Source organism: Enoplosus armatus, chromosome 23 (genome assembly GCF_043641665.1).
Source record: "Enoplosus armatus isolate fEnoArm2 chromosome 23, fEnoArm2.hap1, whole genome shotgun sequence".
Lineage (NCBI taxonomy): Eukaryota > Metazoa > Chordata > Actinopteri > Centrarchiformes > Enoplosidae > Enoplosus > Enoplosus armatus.
In genome coordinates this window covers 7,785,168-7,799,608 of record NC_092202.1, presented here as the reverse complement: position 1 = coordinate 7,799,608, position 14,441 = coordinate 7,785,168, and the positions used below count along the sequence as shown (strand labels likewise).

At 43.7% G+C, this 14,441-nt stretch overlaps 1 protein-coding gene across 1 annotated transcript in view; it reads left to right on the top strand.

Moving 5' to 3' along the window:
* rgs12a (regulator of G protein signaling 12a) overlaps nucleotides 1–14,441 on the top strand; it is a 34,247-nt gene that overhangs the window by 5,818 nt on the left and 13,988 nt on the right. The window contains exons 3-5 of the mRNA XM_070929744.1: nucleotides 11,959–11,980; nucleotides 13,109–13,141; nucleotides 14,049–14,218. Of these exons, the coding sequence (XP_070785845.1) occupies nucleotides 11,959–11,980; nucleotides 13,109–13,141; nucleotides 14,049–14,218 (225 nt within the window). The remainder of the gene's footprint in view (nucleotides 1–11,958; nucleotides 11,981–13,108; nucleotides 13,142–14,048; nucleotides 14,219–14,441) is intronic.

Sequence of the window (14,441 nt, the reverse complement as noted above, 5' to 3'; positions counted from 1 at the left end):
CGCTGCTCCTACCTCCTATGAGATAACATCCAAGAAATCAGAAAATCAGTTTTCATAGGTATTCAGACCGCATTTAATCAAGAACAATAATTTACCCCGTGCCGTTTTATGTCATGGTAAGCAAAGTTTAAACACCATAGGGAATGTTTTATGGTTGTCATAGGCAATTAGATCCTCACCTAGCACTTTCCCCCTTGGCTCTTGTTTCAAGGACTGAGCTTCACCCTGGGTTCATGGTCAGAGATCAGTTGGTGCACTTCTAAATTACCTAATATGTCCCTATAAAGAGTTACACATATGGAGAAGTTGTTTTACTTTAGCAACAGATTTGGAGAACTACTTGTGTTTCTGTTAGAAGCCGTCCAGTCAGACGGGAGACACAGACTAGAAAGTGAAGCCTGAGAACTTCTTTTCTCTTTTGAAGCTCCACTTCAGAGAGAACACAGATAATAAACGATTAACCTATAAAGCCTATGAACTACACTAAACTGTTGACCTTAGATGACTGCTTGCTTATACATATTCAGTGATAGCAGTGCGGGTACGATCTCGAGGGGTTGAAGTGTTTGGTTTCTGCAGCACTTCCTAACTTGTATATTGTTGTGAAGGATGTTTTGAGGGGGCTGTTCTCATGGCAAAAGTTTTGCAAAAATACGTGATAAGCTCTCAGTCAGCGCTCGCATCTGGACTCACAAAGACACCGTGAGACTATTTTGGAGTTCACCATCAGCGCTCGGGGCAGACCCCTGCGGCAGACCCCTGTATGTGGCCTCGCTGCATGTTGTGGACGAGCCCAGGACAATTTGGACGCGTGTGTCCGTCTTGCTTTTTCCGTGGTCGGCAGTGTGCGTCACAGCAGCTAGCACAGGAATGACCAATGGTTGTTATTTTTCTTCACATTACAAAGGCTCTGACACGTAGCTTTTGCAACCCACGCACCGAGTCAGGATAGCATATATATTTGAGAGGAAGAAACTGCTGTATAATATTCTGTGTTTGTGCTGATTTTGTTTTCCCTGCATCCTGTGATGAAGAGTGTTTTGATGCGCGCTGAGCATTTGTTGTCAGATCCCCTTATGTTTGAGCATGTCGAAGAATGTGCTTATTTCCAGAGCCCCCACATCCCACCGCACCGCTCCACCACCATCATCGCTTGCTCATCACAGATTTCCTTGTCTATAGCTCCAAACAGATGCTTTGTGCCCGCGACGCTCAGCAGATGACAGTGTGTTCAACTTTGCAGAGGTGACACCATTAGCAGGCTGCTGTGCCCGTGTTTACGCTGACTCTGTCTTCTGAGGTGTTGCTGCATGTGAAAACATCTGTTACTGTGAGCCAGTTAGTCATTGCACATTGTTTTTATTCATGCACGCTCTGTAGGTGCCTGCTGGGAAATTTTGGGGAACCTCTTTTGCTCCACCAGTGTGAAGTTTCTCCTCTCCTTTTAGGTGTGGAGACATTAGTGGCTCTTGTTTGCACGCCTGCGGGTAATAGATCTATCCTGTGGGCGTAGCAGAAATCAAGAGAAGGCATGAAGACACGGAGACGGGGAGGGAGGTGAACAGAGAGGGAAAGAGGAGGAATTTACAGCAGAGAGAGAGAGAGGGAGAGAGAGAGAGAGGGAGGGAGGGAGGGAGGGAGAGAGAGGAACCGGCAGCAGAGGAAGAGAGAGGGAGCTTTTGAACTCCCAGTAGCTGTCAGGGTTTTCGTCTCTCCTGCACGCTCTCTCCTCCCCCGTTGGGCTCCGTCTCTCTGCACTGCAAACACAGACTTGCACAGGCACCGCGGAGCTCCGGCGAATGGACCCGTTTACACACACCAGGCGTGTGGAGCAGCGCTGAAGAGAAGCCAAACACACGCACACAGCGCCATACATGGAGCAAACTTTAACTCTCAACTCTGTAAGTCTCGTCATGAAATCCTTGAGCCTTCATTATTTTGTCTCCTCTTCTGTTTGGTGATGCCATCTTCATCTTCCGCGCTATCTTCCCCTCACCGCCGTTACTTTTCCTTCTTTGGGCTCTTTGTGGCTCCTGTTGTAGCCTTTTGAGCGGCATACAGTGGTTAGCTTGTGTGGTCTGTCAGAGGAATGTTTTGACCAGTGCCAGCTGAACTCTCGTGTTGCTTTATGACACACACTGTGCTGCTGTATACAGCAAAATGTGGTCCAGCATCTATATCAGGATGCACACTGACTTTAAATTAGACGTTATACCAAAAGGGTTTTGTGAAGTGACCCAAGATTATTCTAGTAAACTGCACATCAAGGGTTGCTTGGGGGCCTTTGAATGAAGTGCGCTCTGTTGCACTCGCCCTGAGAAGTGACCCCTTTCCGCAATCATTTGGTGACATTGGGAGAAGTTGGATTCGGTATGAGGGAAACTGAGATCAGAGGTTGTTAGATAGAATGAAATGCTCAGTGGATGTTCAGTAGCACTGTATTTCTTTAGGTGATCATGTAACAGCCGCAGTTTAGTTTGAACTTGAAATGGTTGCCTGTGGGTTTGCCTTGCCCCTAATAGCTTTGTGCAGGCATGTCCCCACTCTGATTCACCAGCCTACTTATTCACTTATCTCTCACAAGCTTTTGCTAAAATACATTTTTGGTGCTGCATTATCTTTGTTGCTCATACAGTATGTCTTAAAGAAACTAACATACAGTATATGCAGGCAACCGACCTATACGCACTTACAAGTTGAGTTATGATGATTATTAATATTATAATAGCTGTTAAAATGAGATGCTATACTTCATTATATGTATTCTTGCCTCAATTTTTGATGTGGGTGTTATGACTTGAGATGATGAGCAGGAATAGTGTGTTCCTGGGGATTAGGAGAAGAGGCAGGAGAACACAACGCTGACATCACATGGCCAGCTCTAAAGTGTGGGTGGACAGTTGCGCTCACGAAATGTGTCCTTAGGCTAGCATTATAGGATGCAAAGTCTAAACAGCCTGACATTTTCTAAATGTCTCTCCACTATGATCCCTTTCTCTTCTCCCGCAAGAGTTTTATTGCAATTACATAGACTGCTCTCTCCAAACCCTCCGACTGGAAAAACAGTACATTAACACAACAAAACTTGAGTAGAAGTTATTTAACTGTCCAGCTGCTCGGAGTATGAATGTGCAACAGCCAATAACCAGATGACCAGATGTGGCTGTGGTTGCTGAGTTTGCTGTTTGACCACGTAACTGTAACCACGGAAAATACCCGCCGCCTCGCCATCTCTGGACGGAGACACACTGCAGCTCCACTCTCCACGCCATGACATCATCTATCGACATTCAGGATTATGATATATTTTTTCAGTTAACCGCACAGCTCTTCATCAACCCCTGTTGATTGGCTATAGGAAGACCTGGTCTGAACCAAGACGTCTGTGGATGTGATGCACAACTTGTGGAGGTGATTCATTCCCCACACACTGTTTACCTTCCTCAGTCGTACTATTATTAAATTTCTCTGCTTCACCGAAGGGAATCTACTGCCAAGGGTGTGGAGGTTACTCAACAAGGAACGGCTTCAGAACTGCCAAAGTATTTTATCACCTCCCTGGTAACAGTTTAGACATGTCTGGGATACAGTGGGAAGCTCGACGCGTTCAACTCTTTACCTCACACCTGTAGCTCGGACGACCCCGGGGCGCGCCTGCTTCAGTTCTTTGAGGCATTGAGCAAGACGGCATGTCTTGTTTGAGAAGGAGGAATTGCAGATTGCAGGGAGGCTTGGAAAGTGAATGTAGTTGGTATCTTTTTGACCTTGTGCTGGTGCAAGATGCTGCAGAACCAGGCCAAGGTCTTGTCTAGTTTGCACTGTGGAAGTCATAAACATGGATTGTCGGGGTGGCCAAGTTTCTCTCCCTGTGATATTGTGAGGGATATTTGGCTTGGCGGCTCTACTTTGGCAGGCTAACCACTAACTTTCCCTATTTCTATAACATCTTCATTCTGTGGTCAACATAAAGATATATGATATATGTCTTTATGTAGCTTGGTTATTGCATGACCTAATTGCTTTAGGTTGAGGAAAGAGCTGCATATTGTTCAGGTTTTGACCTTTGCCATGTGTCATGGTATTTCTTCAGGCAGTAGATGAAAAGTTAGCTCTGACATGCAAATTATGTAATTATGTAGTGCTAGATGTCATATTATGCAGACATACTAAGACACTTAACACGACAGAGACAAATACGTGTCTTTAAGGAAGGATGCAGATCTACGTTGTGGGAAGACAAAGAGTCAAAGGTTCAAGTCTCAAATGTGTGTATTTCTGCTTTTTCTGCCACTGTGAGCATTGCCTTGAACTTAGACATGAGACAATATGCCATCCTGTAGCCCTTAGCCTAGAGGGATAAACTTAAGCCAAACTTGCCTTCCCTTCTTTCCCAGCCTCACTCTTTCAGCTCAGGTTCCCTGCATGACTAAAAGGAATAGACAGGTGAACCTACAGAAAGTTAACAATATTGGCAGTTCCTTGTCATTGGTAACATATAGCCTTGTACACTTCCAGCCGGCAGATATTCATTCTTATCATCACACAACAAAATGTGCCCAAGCACCCAGACTTTTCAAAACACTGTACATGAAGCCTTTGTGTAAGTTAGTTTGGTGGAAAAGCAGGGGGGGGGGGTTCGCAGGACTAATTATAAGTGTCAGGTTTCAGGTTGGAAAGTCCATTTCTGGTGTTTTTTATGGAAGAGAAAGAGAGCACTAACAGGGTGTGGTGGCATCTTATGTGGTTTACCCACCTCAAGCCCTCCAGGCTCGTGTGAGCGCAGCCCTTTCTCTATGATAATAAATTGAGATGGGAGGGGTCGTGGTCACTGGTTCTAGTTTCCCTCTCTGAAGTTATTCTGTCTTTGCGGGGTTCAGCTGTGCCTTGTAAATCAAATGCATTTTATTTGTTACGCGTTTTGTATACAGCGGTTCCTTCAACTTGCCCACCTGTGTCATGCCAAGATTCCTTTTTGTCACTTCGCAGTTAAGTCATAGGTAGTGAGTCCAATGCCATGAGCTGTACGGGTTCAGGCAGAGTTAACATTGGTTAAGATCCAAAATGACATTGTTGTTATAAGTTGGGAAATTCTGACATTGGTTAAAGTGCCACGTTCCTGACCCTGTGATAAGTAGGGCAGCAAAGGGCAACAAGGTAAACATCTCCATTCAGAGGAATGCTAGTTCTCCCTGTCAGCTTTTTTTTATCAGCCACAAGTGGCTAACACACATGCACACACACAGGCAGCACTGAACAAATCATAGTAATGCCACTTTAATCCAGAAAGGAGCAGAGCCGTACCCATCTGCTGTGGCTAACCGGTTAGAGTTGGGGAACATGCAATAGATTACAGCCGATCAGGGGCATTAAGAGATGAAACACGGTGTGCCGGTGGCCTCTGTTTGCATGCAAATCACTCATGTCTTTAAAGACATTGAGAACAATTGCTAGTTGAGGGGATTACACTTAAAAGAGGCCTCAGCATAAGTCTGGACTCAGAAATGTATCCACCCAGCATCATGGCAACGTTTGATTGGAGATCTTTATTTGTTTGGTAGAAAAAAAAATCCTGTATCTTTGTCTATTTGTAAAATAGAAAATAAAAAAATACAGACAGATTTGGCTAAAATTTTGAGGAAATAAACCCCTTGGCCGAAGCATTGGGTGGCTAAATGTGGGTTCTGAATTTGGATTTCACCATCAGACAAATGTTTTTTTATGTTTTGTTTTGCAATATATATTATGCTACTGTAGAGACTTTTGCCTAAATCACATGCCTTTTTACGTTCACCTTTTATGATTTAAGACTATAACTGACTCAATAATCATTACTTTCATTGTGGAAAAACATGTAAAAGTTATTTCCTGGAACATGTGAAACTCAATTAGATCATAAGAATCACACCACTGGCATCATCTCTGAGGCTCTCATGACAAAAATAGGATTTCTCAACGCATGGCCATAAGTCACATATTAAGATGTGTTATATTTGTTGTGCACAAATAATGAAAATATGTTGTTGTCTGCAGGGACTCGATATAGACATAATGCAGATAGGAAATCCAAGGGGATGCTAATTGTGCTCATGTTGTTTACCATTCCTGCCCCCCAAGCATCACATAAGCATGATGACCTCATCAGGTCCTTGCTAATGTGATAGAGTGTCTGGCAGATTTGCTGTGACAAATAAGATTTCCCACAGTATAAACACTGGATCCCAACCCTTAGCCTCCTAAAATCAAACACACGATTGTCTGTCCACGCTGTCTTCACTTAGATGTTGTCAGGGGAGTTTCATGATTCTCTAAATGAGTCTCCCTCTCTCTCTCCCCCACGCTGCTTGCTTGGTCGGGAAAGAAATGCCTCTTCCATCTTATCAGTCACCGCGCCCTCGTCCTTTCTCCCTCTAAAGGAAGTTGCCTCCATGCAGGACTCTTTCTTGATGTTATTTTCGGGGAATAGTTTGTCGTGGGCCGCAGATAGCAGGCCCAGATTATTTGGTGGAGAACTTGACATGCAATTAGTGAGGTCTTGTGACAAGCAGTGCTCATTGTCGCTGTAGTGCCTGTCTCGAAATGTTGCCGCAAATTGATTAAATCTCAGAGCTCACGTGAAAACTATTCACTTTGTGGCAGCAGTTTCGTCAGTTAGCAAAACTAAAGCAAGAGATAGAAAAATGCTTTTTTCCCCAGAGGCATTTCGGTTTGAAGAGTTCCAACATGCTTTGCTCTTGTTTTGTGCTTTCAGATGTGCTTACCTGGCTGCAGTGAACAGAAGCCTCAGGGAGGTCAAAGGGCAAAAGTAGACCTGAAGGGCAGAAGTAGACTGTTCTGTGATTTTGTGAACACATTTATGGATGACTCAGCTCAGGTCCATGAATAGCTTCTAATTACTGCATGACTGATTTTATCTGCACATGAGAGCTTACACATTCTGTCTTTCTGTGTTGCAATTCTGCATTATGTTGTAAAGTATATGCTATGCAATTATCTGCATAGTACAGTGTTGAGTGTACCATTTTGTACTAACAGGAAATGATGTGCGCTGATGGACATCAAACTGTGACTTTGGATGGCGCTGTGTTGGCCTAATACATGCAAGCACACATTCCTGTTGGATTACTTTGTAATGTGAGTGCCATGTTTCTGCTGTTGTACCTGATGGTCGGACAAAAGATACAATTATTGTTATCATGATGACTTTCTAGAGTTATAAAATCCTTCCTGCTGATATGACCAAAATGGATGAGCAGTGATTTGGCTTCTGATGAGCCTTCTAACTCATGGATCTGTTAAAACTGGACTTTCTGGATCGTATTTCATCGCCTCACTGTTATCTAAAGCAACATTTTGATTTATTTTTTAATGCATGATTTTCAATCTGAACATCTACAAAGAGTGCTTGAAAATAAACCTTTCGGATGGCAGATTTAAAAAATTCAAATCCACATTCTTTTAAATCTTCACACACTCCTGTCACTTTTTGTGTGTACAACTCATTACATATGAAAGTCTTTGAGGAGAGACAGTCCAGAAGTTTGCGTCGTTATTTATGTGTATTTGTAGACTTCAGTGCCATTGGGCACATTGTACAAGGTAGTGTGTTTGAAGCATACTGAGGCCTTTTCTGTCACTCCTTCCCCCATTTGTCCTCTCTCTTTCATGTGTTTGCATACACGAACACACACCCCTCCTGAGGGGGTTAAGATGTCGTCTGTGATTGCCCCCTCTGAACAGTCAACAGCCATGCACATGTGACAAACATCCAATTTCCAAAGTGATAGACCATGTCGAAATCTAATTAAACAGGAGAAATCTACCATGAAAACCAGGCTGTTAATAAACACTGTATCTCATCCATTATTTACGGCAAAATTAAGTCCAAAGAATGCAAGCTCATTTGCCACGGGAAAACCTCAGAAGGAAGCCACCCGTGCCTTAAGAATAATAGTTGGTCCAAAAACAGTCGGCATGCTGATTGTAGAAATTTGCCAGAAATGTGGAGGCACAGTGCTGCAGCGGAGACGAGGAGTGATGCCAGAATAAAAGCCAATTTTCTTTTTCTGGGACATGGGCTATATTGCTTGCAGAAAACACCACTTGATAGAATTATTACCGTTGGGGGCGTAAGAATGGTGCTCTGTGACAGCGGGTAATGAAGCTCAGAGTTCAACTCGTGGTCTACCAAACTTTTATTTTGATTAAACAAAATTCATCTGGTTTTGATTTAAACTGACTGGGTATTTCTTCTCTCTTTCAAGTAAAGAGAGAGTGCCCCGACTGGAAACAAAAGAGGGGGGAAAGGCCAGTGTGGTTTTGACATGGCGAGTGTGTGCTTTTTTGTGAGGGGAATAAAGGGAGGGGGGTTAATTCATCTGATTTCTTCATGCCACTGTGGCAGAGGCTGTATGTATTGTCGGGCGGGTTGCCATGGCAACAGCTGCGGAGTAAGGAAATCTTTCTTTCCTTCTTCTCACCCCCCTCCTCCTCTCTTTTTCTGTCCAGTACCTTGTCAAATTTCTGCCTCTCTCTCTCTCTCCCTCTCTCCGACTTGTACAGACATGGTTTGTAGAGTTTTGGGTGGGGAATGTTCAGGTATGCGTTTGCACACACACACACACACACACACTCAAACACACACACACACACACACACATAATCTGTCTGTGTGCTGCTGGTGTAGCAGACTAGGGAACAATGAGTCTCAAAAAGAGACTTTCCTTCAAGAGGACCTGGAACTTCAACACTGTAAGTAAACTGTGGTTTGCCGAGCGAGCCTCATCTTCCTCCTCTGTATGAAGCGGGGAGACTCCTTTTTGTTCATGTCAGCTGTTTTTCTCATTAATCTCATCGCTTGTCTCTCTCCCACTCTGAACAGCTGTTTGAAGCGGCAGGGACTCGTGGTTGTTTGTTTGCGGGGTGCTAGAATCAGCCGTGACTTGTGTAAAAGTTTAGAAGAGGCTTTTTTAAAAATCTAACTATGGTAAAGTGTTGAAGAGGGTGCATCTCCACCCAGTTGAAGGAAGGAACATGCCTAAACAAGCCCAAAAGATAAAAGAAATCACTTTTAAAAGATGAGAAATGCACTCTGTGAGAGGTGTTAATGGGTGGCGCTAACATTTGTGTAACTGCGGTTTATCCTGATTTAACTCTGGTGAAAGTGTGTTTTCATGGCAGTGGCTTACTTCAGATCATACACATAAATCTGTCTTGGTGTGATCATCTACGTTCCGTCAGCATGTGGTGTCTCGGGATGCCAGACTGTATGGCGTGGGGGCCGGACCACAGTAAAGCTGGAAGAGCCTTTTCCAACTGGAGAGCCAAATCCTGCTCTGCTTGGAGCCAGGGTACTCGCTGTGACTTGAATTGTGATTTTGTCCATTTGGTTGACAACAACCTAACATGGACAGCTTTCAGAGGGATTCCAGCTGGGAAATGGGATCGCTGCAATTCAGCCCTACATGAAAAGGATCAAAGAGTAGTCGTACTTCAGAGCCACCCATGGTGGACCAGCTCGTCACCAGAGGTGTCAATGGAGGAAGGGAGTGTGTGGACAAGAGGTGACGGTGGGCTTGGGTCATCGCTTCAGTGGACTTGAGGGCAAGGAAGCAATAATGAGAAAACACACAGTGGTGTGTGTGGTCTCGCCCCTGCAGCCTCATACACACAAACACACACATACCACCCTCAGTATTATTTGCCAGTCACACATTTGTTGCTTCCAGCTTCTCTAATATGAGGGTTTGCTAGTTTTCTCAGTTTTATGTCTGGTTTGAACTGTTGGTTAGACAAAACAAGCCTTTTGAACAGGTCACCTTTGCTTCTGGGAACTTGTGACTGTCATTTTATAGAGCAAACAATCTATTATTTGAAAAAAAAAAAAAAAGAATCACCAAACCAATCGTTAGCCCCATTTGAGAATGCGAGTAGAGTTTGAATTCAATCTAATGAATTATGTGTCACATTTGATCAGATTAGTTTCAGGATTTTCCACTCTTTTAGACGCTTCAGTCTGCTTACACAACTCATGACATGTTTGTCATCAACATAATTCTCCTCTGACACGAGCATGCTTAAAAGATGAGATATTACATCAACTCTGTGTGTCAAGAGGACATTCATGATTATTTATTGTAATATTTCCACTCTTATCACATGTCTGTGAATAAGTTCTGCTCTTACAAGAAGTGGATGTCTGTCATATTTGTCACCTTGGATGTAAAATCTCTCCATATATAGTTTGTAAAAGTAGTAGACTATGTATGGATTGGAGTGAATACACTAAATCACAATTTCAGAGTTTCAGCCTGGAGACCTTTTGTTTGCCCAAAACCGAAATTTACGTCACATTGTGTGATGTCTGTCTTGTTCTTTAAAGGGAACCACAGTCGCAACACTGTATGTATTTAAGGTTTGAGGTTTAGCTGCTTTTAGACCCAACAGGACACACAGATGGAGTGGGCGTGCTCTCCTTTTTCTCTCTTCTGTTTCGGCTTCATGTTGGTCCTCATCCTACCCGCCCATGATTACTGTACACATGCTAACCACCACAGAAGGGGTGGCTTTTGGGTGTTGACTATATGGGGTCGGATTCAGCAGCAGCAGCAGCAGCAGTAGAGTTGTAAAGAGGCTGCAACAGACAATTAGTGGTTTGGCGGTCTATGTCTGATAGAGCTCTTACATGTGGTCACTCCCAAAATGGAACGAAGCGACACGTCAGCGTACATGGCCGTCGTCACGTCCCCTGCCTTCAGATGACCAGTAGCATCAACAACAACTTAAAAGAATAGGCTGGTCCCCGATATGTCTGGGCTTGGTCTATGGCTGATTGATCAAACTACCAATTAAATCACAACTCACAGCCAGTTTAGAAATGATACTATGAATAACATCAGACAGGAAAATGGAACCATATGAGTATGTTTCACTAAGCCTCATCAGGGTGCATCATTTTTGTTGATTTTCATTGTTCTATAATATTGTAGCTCTACAGTCCCGTATTATACAACTCCACTAAAAGCACAAACTGTGTGTACTGCTCACACCAAGGCACCAGCCTGGCAATAAGAGCCCTGTTTAGATGTATTACCAGCCTTGGATATTCACACTTTGAAGTGGCAGCTCAGAAAGCGCTCTTCTGGAAATAGTCTCCCCTTTTCAGATGAATCCTCCAACGCACCAATTTTCCGAGTGTTCTTGGACCAAGCCCTAAGATGCGCCTCTCATATCCTCCCCTGCATTTAAATATATTTGCGACAACAGCTTCAGTGGTTTGAGCTTTAAATCTTTCTTTATTAGTACAACCAAAATTATGCCACAGATTTTACAGAATCCCAATACTGAGGCAGTGATTTCAAACTGAAGTATTGCCATGTGGATATTTGTTGATCCGTCATAAGATCAGACACGGGTGGTGTTTTATTTAGCATTATTCCTTGGCTTTAATTACACCCAATTATGGAAAGTTGTCACCGTGTAATTTCCACGCCCACTAGGGGTGCTTGTGCTGTTTGCCTTTCATTCAGGGGCATCTACACACGCATAAACCACTCGGCCCTTGAATTAGCAAGTGAAAAGAGGACCATTATGGCCAGTGATGGCCTCTCAAGTAGCTCTGCCTTGATGAGCTCTGATCTTTGTGACTGCAGTTAGCAGGAATGCACACATTCATGGGCAGTGAGGACAATATAAAATGAGGGTTGGGTCCTGGTGTGGAGGTGTGAACATCTGTGTGTGTGGTAGAGGCCAGGGGTCCACCCACTTACAAATTAATGGTCTTGATCCTTTCCCAGTAGCACACACACACTCTCACACACAAACCACAAAGACAGACACCTCAGAGCGACTGGTGGGATGCCTGAAGAGACACTGCTATCAGCCCCATCTTCAGTCTCTTGTCTCAGCACAGGAGGTCATGAGGGCAGCCTCTCACTCATGTCTCTCTTTGTTCTCTTTCAGTCTGCTGCTTCCTCAGATGGTGGTGAGTACAACTCTTTCATTACTACCTTAAAACACTGTTCTCTAAAAATCTAAACATGGTCATTTGATTTGAAACATAGAAAAGAATGCCAGCTCTGTAAGTGACTGCTTAAAACTGAATTGAATCACAAGATTTTACCGCTTTTTCTTAAGCATCCATTTTTATTAGCATGTTTTCATTGTGTCCAGCTTGCAGTGCTTTATCCAGGCTTTTTTTTATTTCATTTTTCTGCTCTACCCTCAACACAAGAACTTTGTAGTTGCTCAATTAAACGGTCTAATAAAAAGACCTAGTGTATTCACTGTAGGCAGCATGCCTCATTAACAAAGGATGTTTGTTGAGCGTGTTTTGGGTTACAGTCGGGGCTAGCGTGCATGCTGTCTGGTCTTCCCTTTAATAGCATTTGCTAACAGGCTGACAGAGGCTGCGACGAGGAGTGCAGCTCCGCTCCTTTCACTGTGGATGCGGATCAGATGTGCACGGCTGTTTGCTTTCTAAAGCCATCTCATTAACTGAGTGGCACACAATGTGGTAAACACGGATCCCAGAGCCTCAGTCCTAATACATTAAAACCAAGTCCAAACCAATGGCTTGTCAGCGAACTTTAGACAGCGGCTTTCAGGGACGCAGAGGAACCGGCCATTTTGCCTGATTGTAAAAAAAGAACAGTTCCTCAGATTGTCATACTTAACATAAAGCAAACGCAATTTTAATGAGGCGTCTACTGATCCAGTTGGTAATTGCTGAGAAACTCAGATATACTGTAGTTTTTTAAAGGTCATGTAAAGGCCACCTTAGTCACAATCTGAAAGACCTCACTGTAAGGCTGTTAGCGATGTCATGCACTATTTACAGTGCTTTTTATTTCACAATGCCACAGTTGGAGCTGCACCACCCTACTTCTTGTGCAGGCGTTCCGGCAAGATGAAGATATGCTGTACTTTACCTGACCTAGCTAACATTTCTGTTCCCAGCAGCAGAGACACACTCTGTTAATACCGGTTGCCCGTACCAACCGTTTGACTCTCAACAGAATGACAACAGCTATGTATCTGCAACAAATCCCACTGTGACCCTTTTGTGTGTTTTTGTTTTTTACTGTGCGCTCCCTGCCTGGTCGGCCCACAGCTCTAAAGTGGCCATCTGCTGCCATGATAGCAGGTACTGTTCAGACCGAAGCCCCCACTTTAGTTGAGCAGCAGTTCCTGGATCCTCACCAGCTCTCCCTCCTTGTATCCCTCTTAATCAACCATGTCTCCTCTCTTTCTTTCTTCTTTTATTCTGCTCCCTCTTCTTGTTGCCCCCCCCCCCTTCTTTGCTCTTCTCCTACCAACTGAGTGACATCTGCAATCAGACCTGTTAGCTCTGTGGTCCACACTTCCCTCACAACATGTTTTGAACTTTGACATTCACTTGTTGTGTAACATTCACAGAGGAGAGGTGTAGTACAGTAAAGAGCCATCAGTTTTCTTTTCAAACCCCTTGACCTTTGTCTTATAATCTTATCCATTTTCTGTTTGTAATTGCGCTTGCTGCAGTTATAGGGCACCTTTTCTCCCCATTGTTTCTAGATTGTTTAATGACACAGTTTTCCCTCTCTTAACTCCAACAGGATCAAGACTTTTAAATTGCTGACACATTATTTGTCTTTCCCCTTTTCCTGCAATTTCCATAAGCCAAATGTGTACTCTTAAGGAAATTGTTTAAAAGATTGTAGTTTTTAGTAATTAGTAATTATTAATTGATTATTACTAATAATAATTTTAGTAAGAACCCCAATCCGACACCGTGTTAAAAACGTGCTGTTTATTGTTTTGCCTGCTTTCTTGTTTATATATTAAATTAGAGCACTTGGTTTGCCTTTTCAAAAATTTAAGCCTGTTAAGAAATTGAGTGAAGGTCAAAATTGTCAAAAGGAAGGAAGACACACAAAAAGGCTAAAACACACAGGAATATTTAGAAGGCTGGGAGGGCACACAGGAGAATGGCTCTAACATTCCCCCTGGCTGGAGTTACCCTTTAACATTAGAGCCCTCTAACCTTTGCATTTCGCTCTCCCGTCTTGCAGACTACAGCGGAGTCCAGTTGCAGGGATGCTGCAGCCAGAGCAGCCTGAACAGTAATGGCAGCCTTCCAGGAGCAGGCAGCCACCGAGGGGTTCCAGAGCAGCGTGTTGCCAGCTGGGCCGCCTGCTTCGAGCGGCTCCTCCAGGATCCAGTGGGTGTGCGCTACTTCTCGGTAAGAAAAGGCAAAAAGTTTGTCAAGTTGATTGAAATCCTGTCAGACGTTATGAAAAGCGCTGAAAAAAGAGCTGACATGAAGTGTCTTGGTGTTTCAGATTTAAGAGTAAAACTAAGCGGGTGAGTAGTAGGCATGTGTGTTGTTGGGATTTTATTGATTTTGTTTCTTATTGAACCCTTGTTTTGATTCATGGCGTGTTATCTGAGCAGGAAAGGAAACC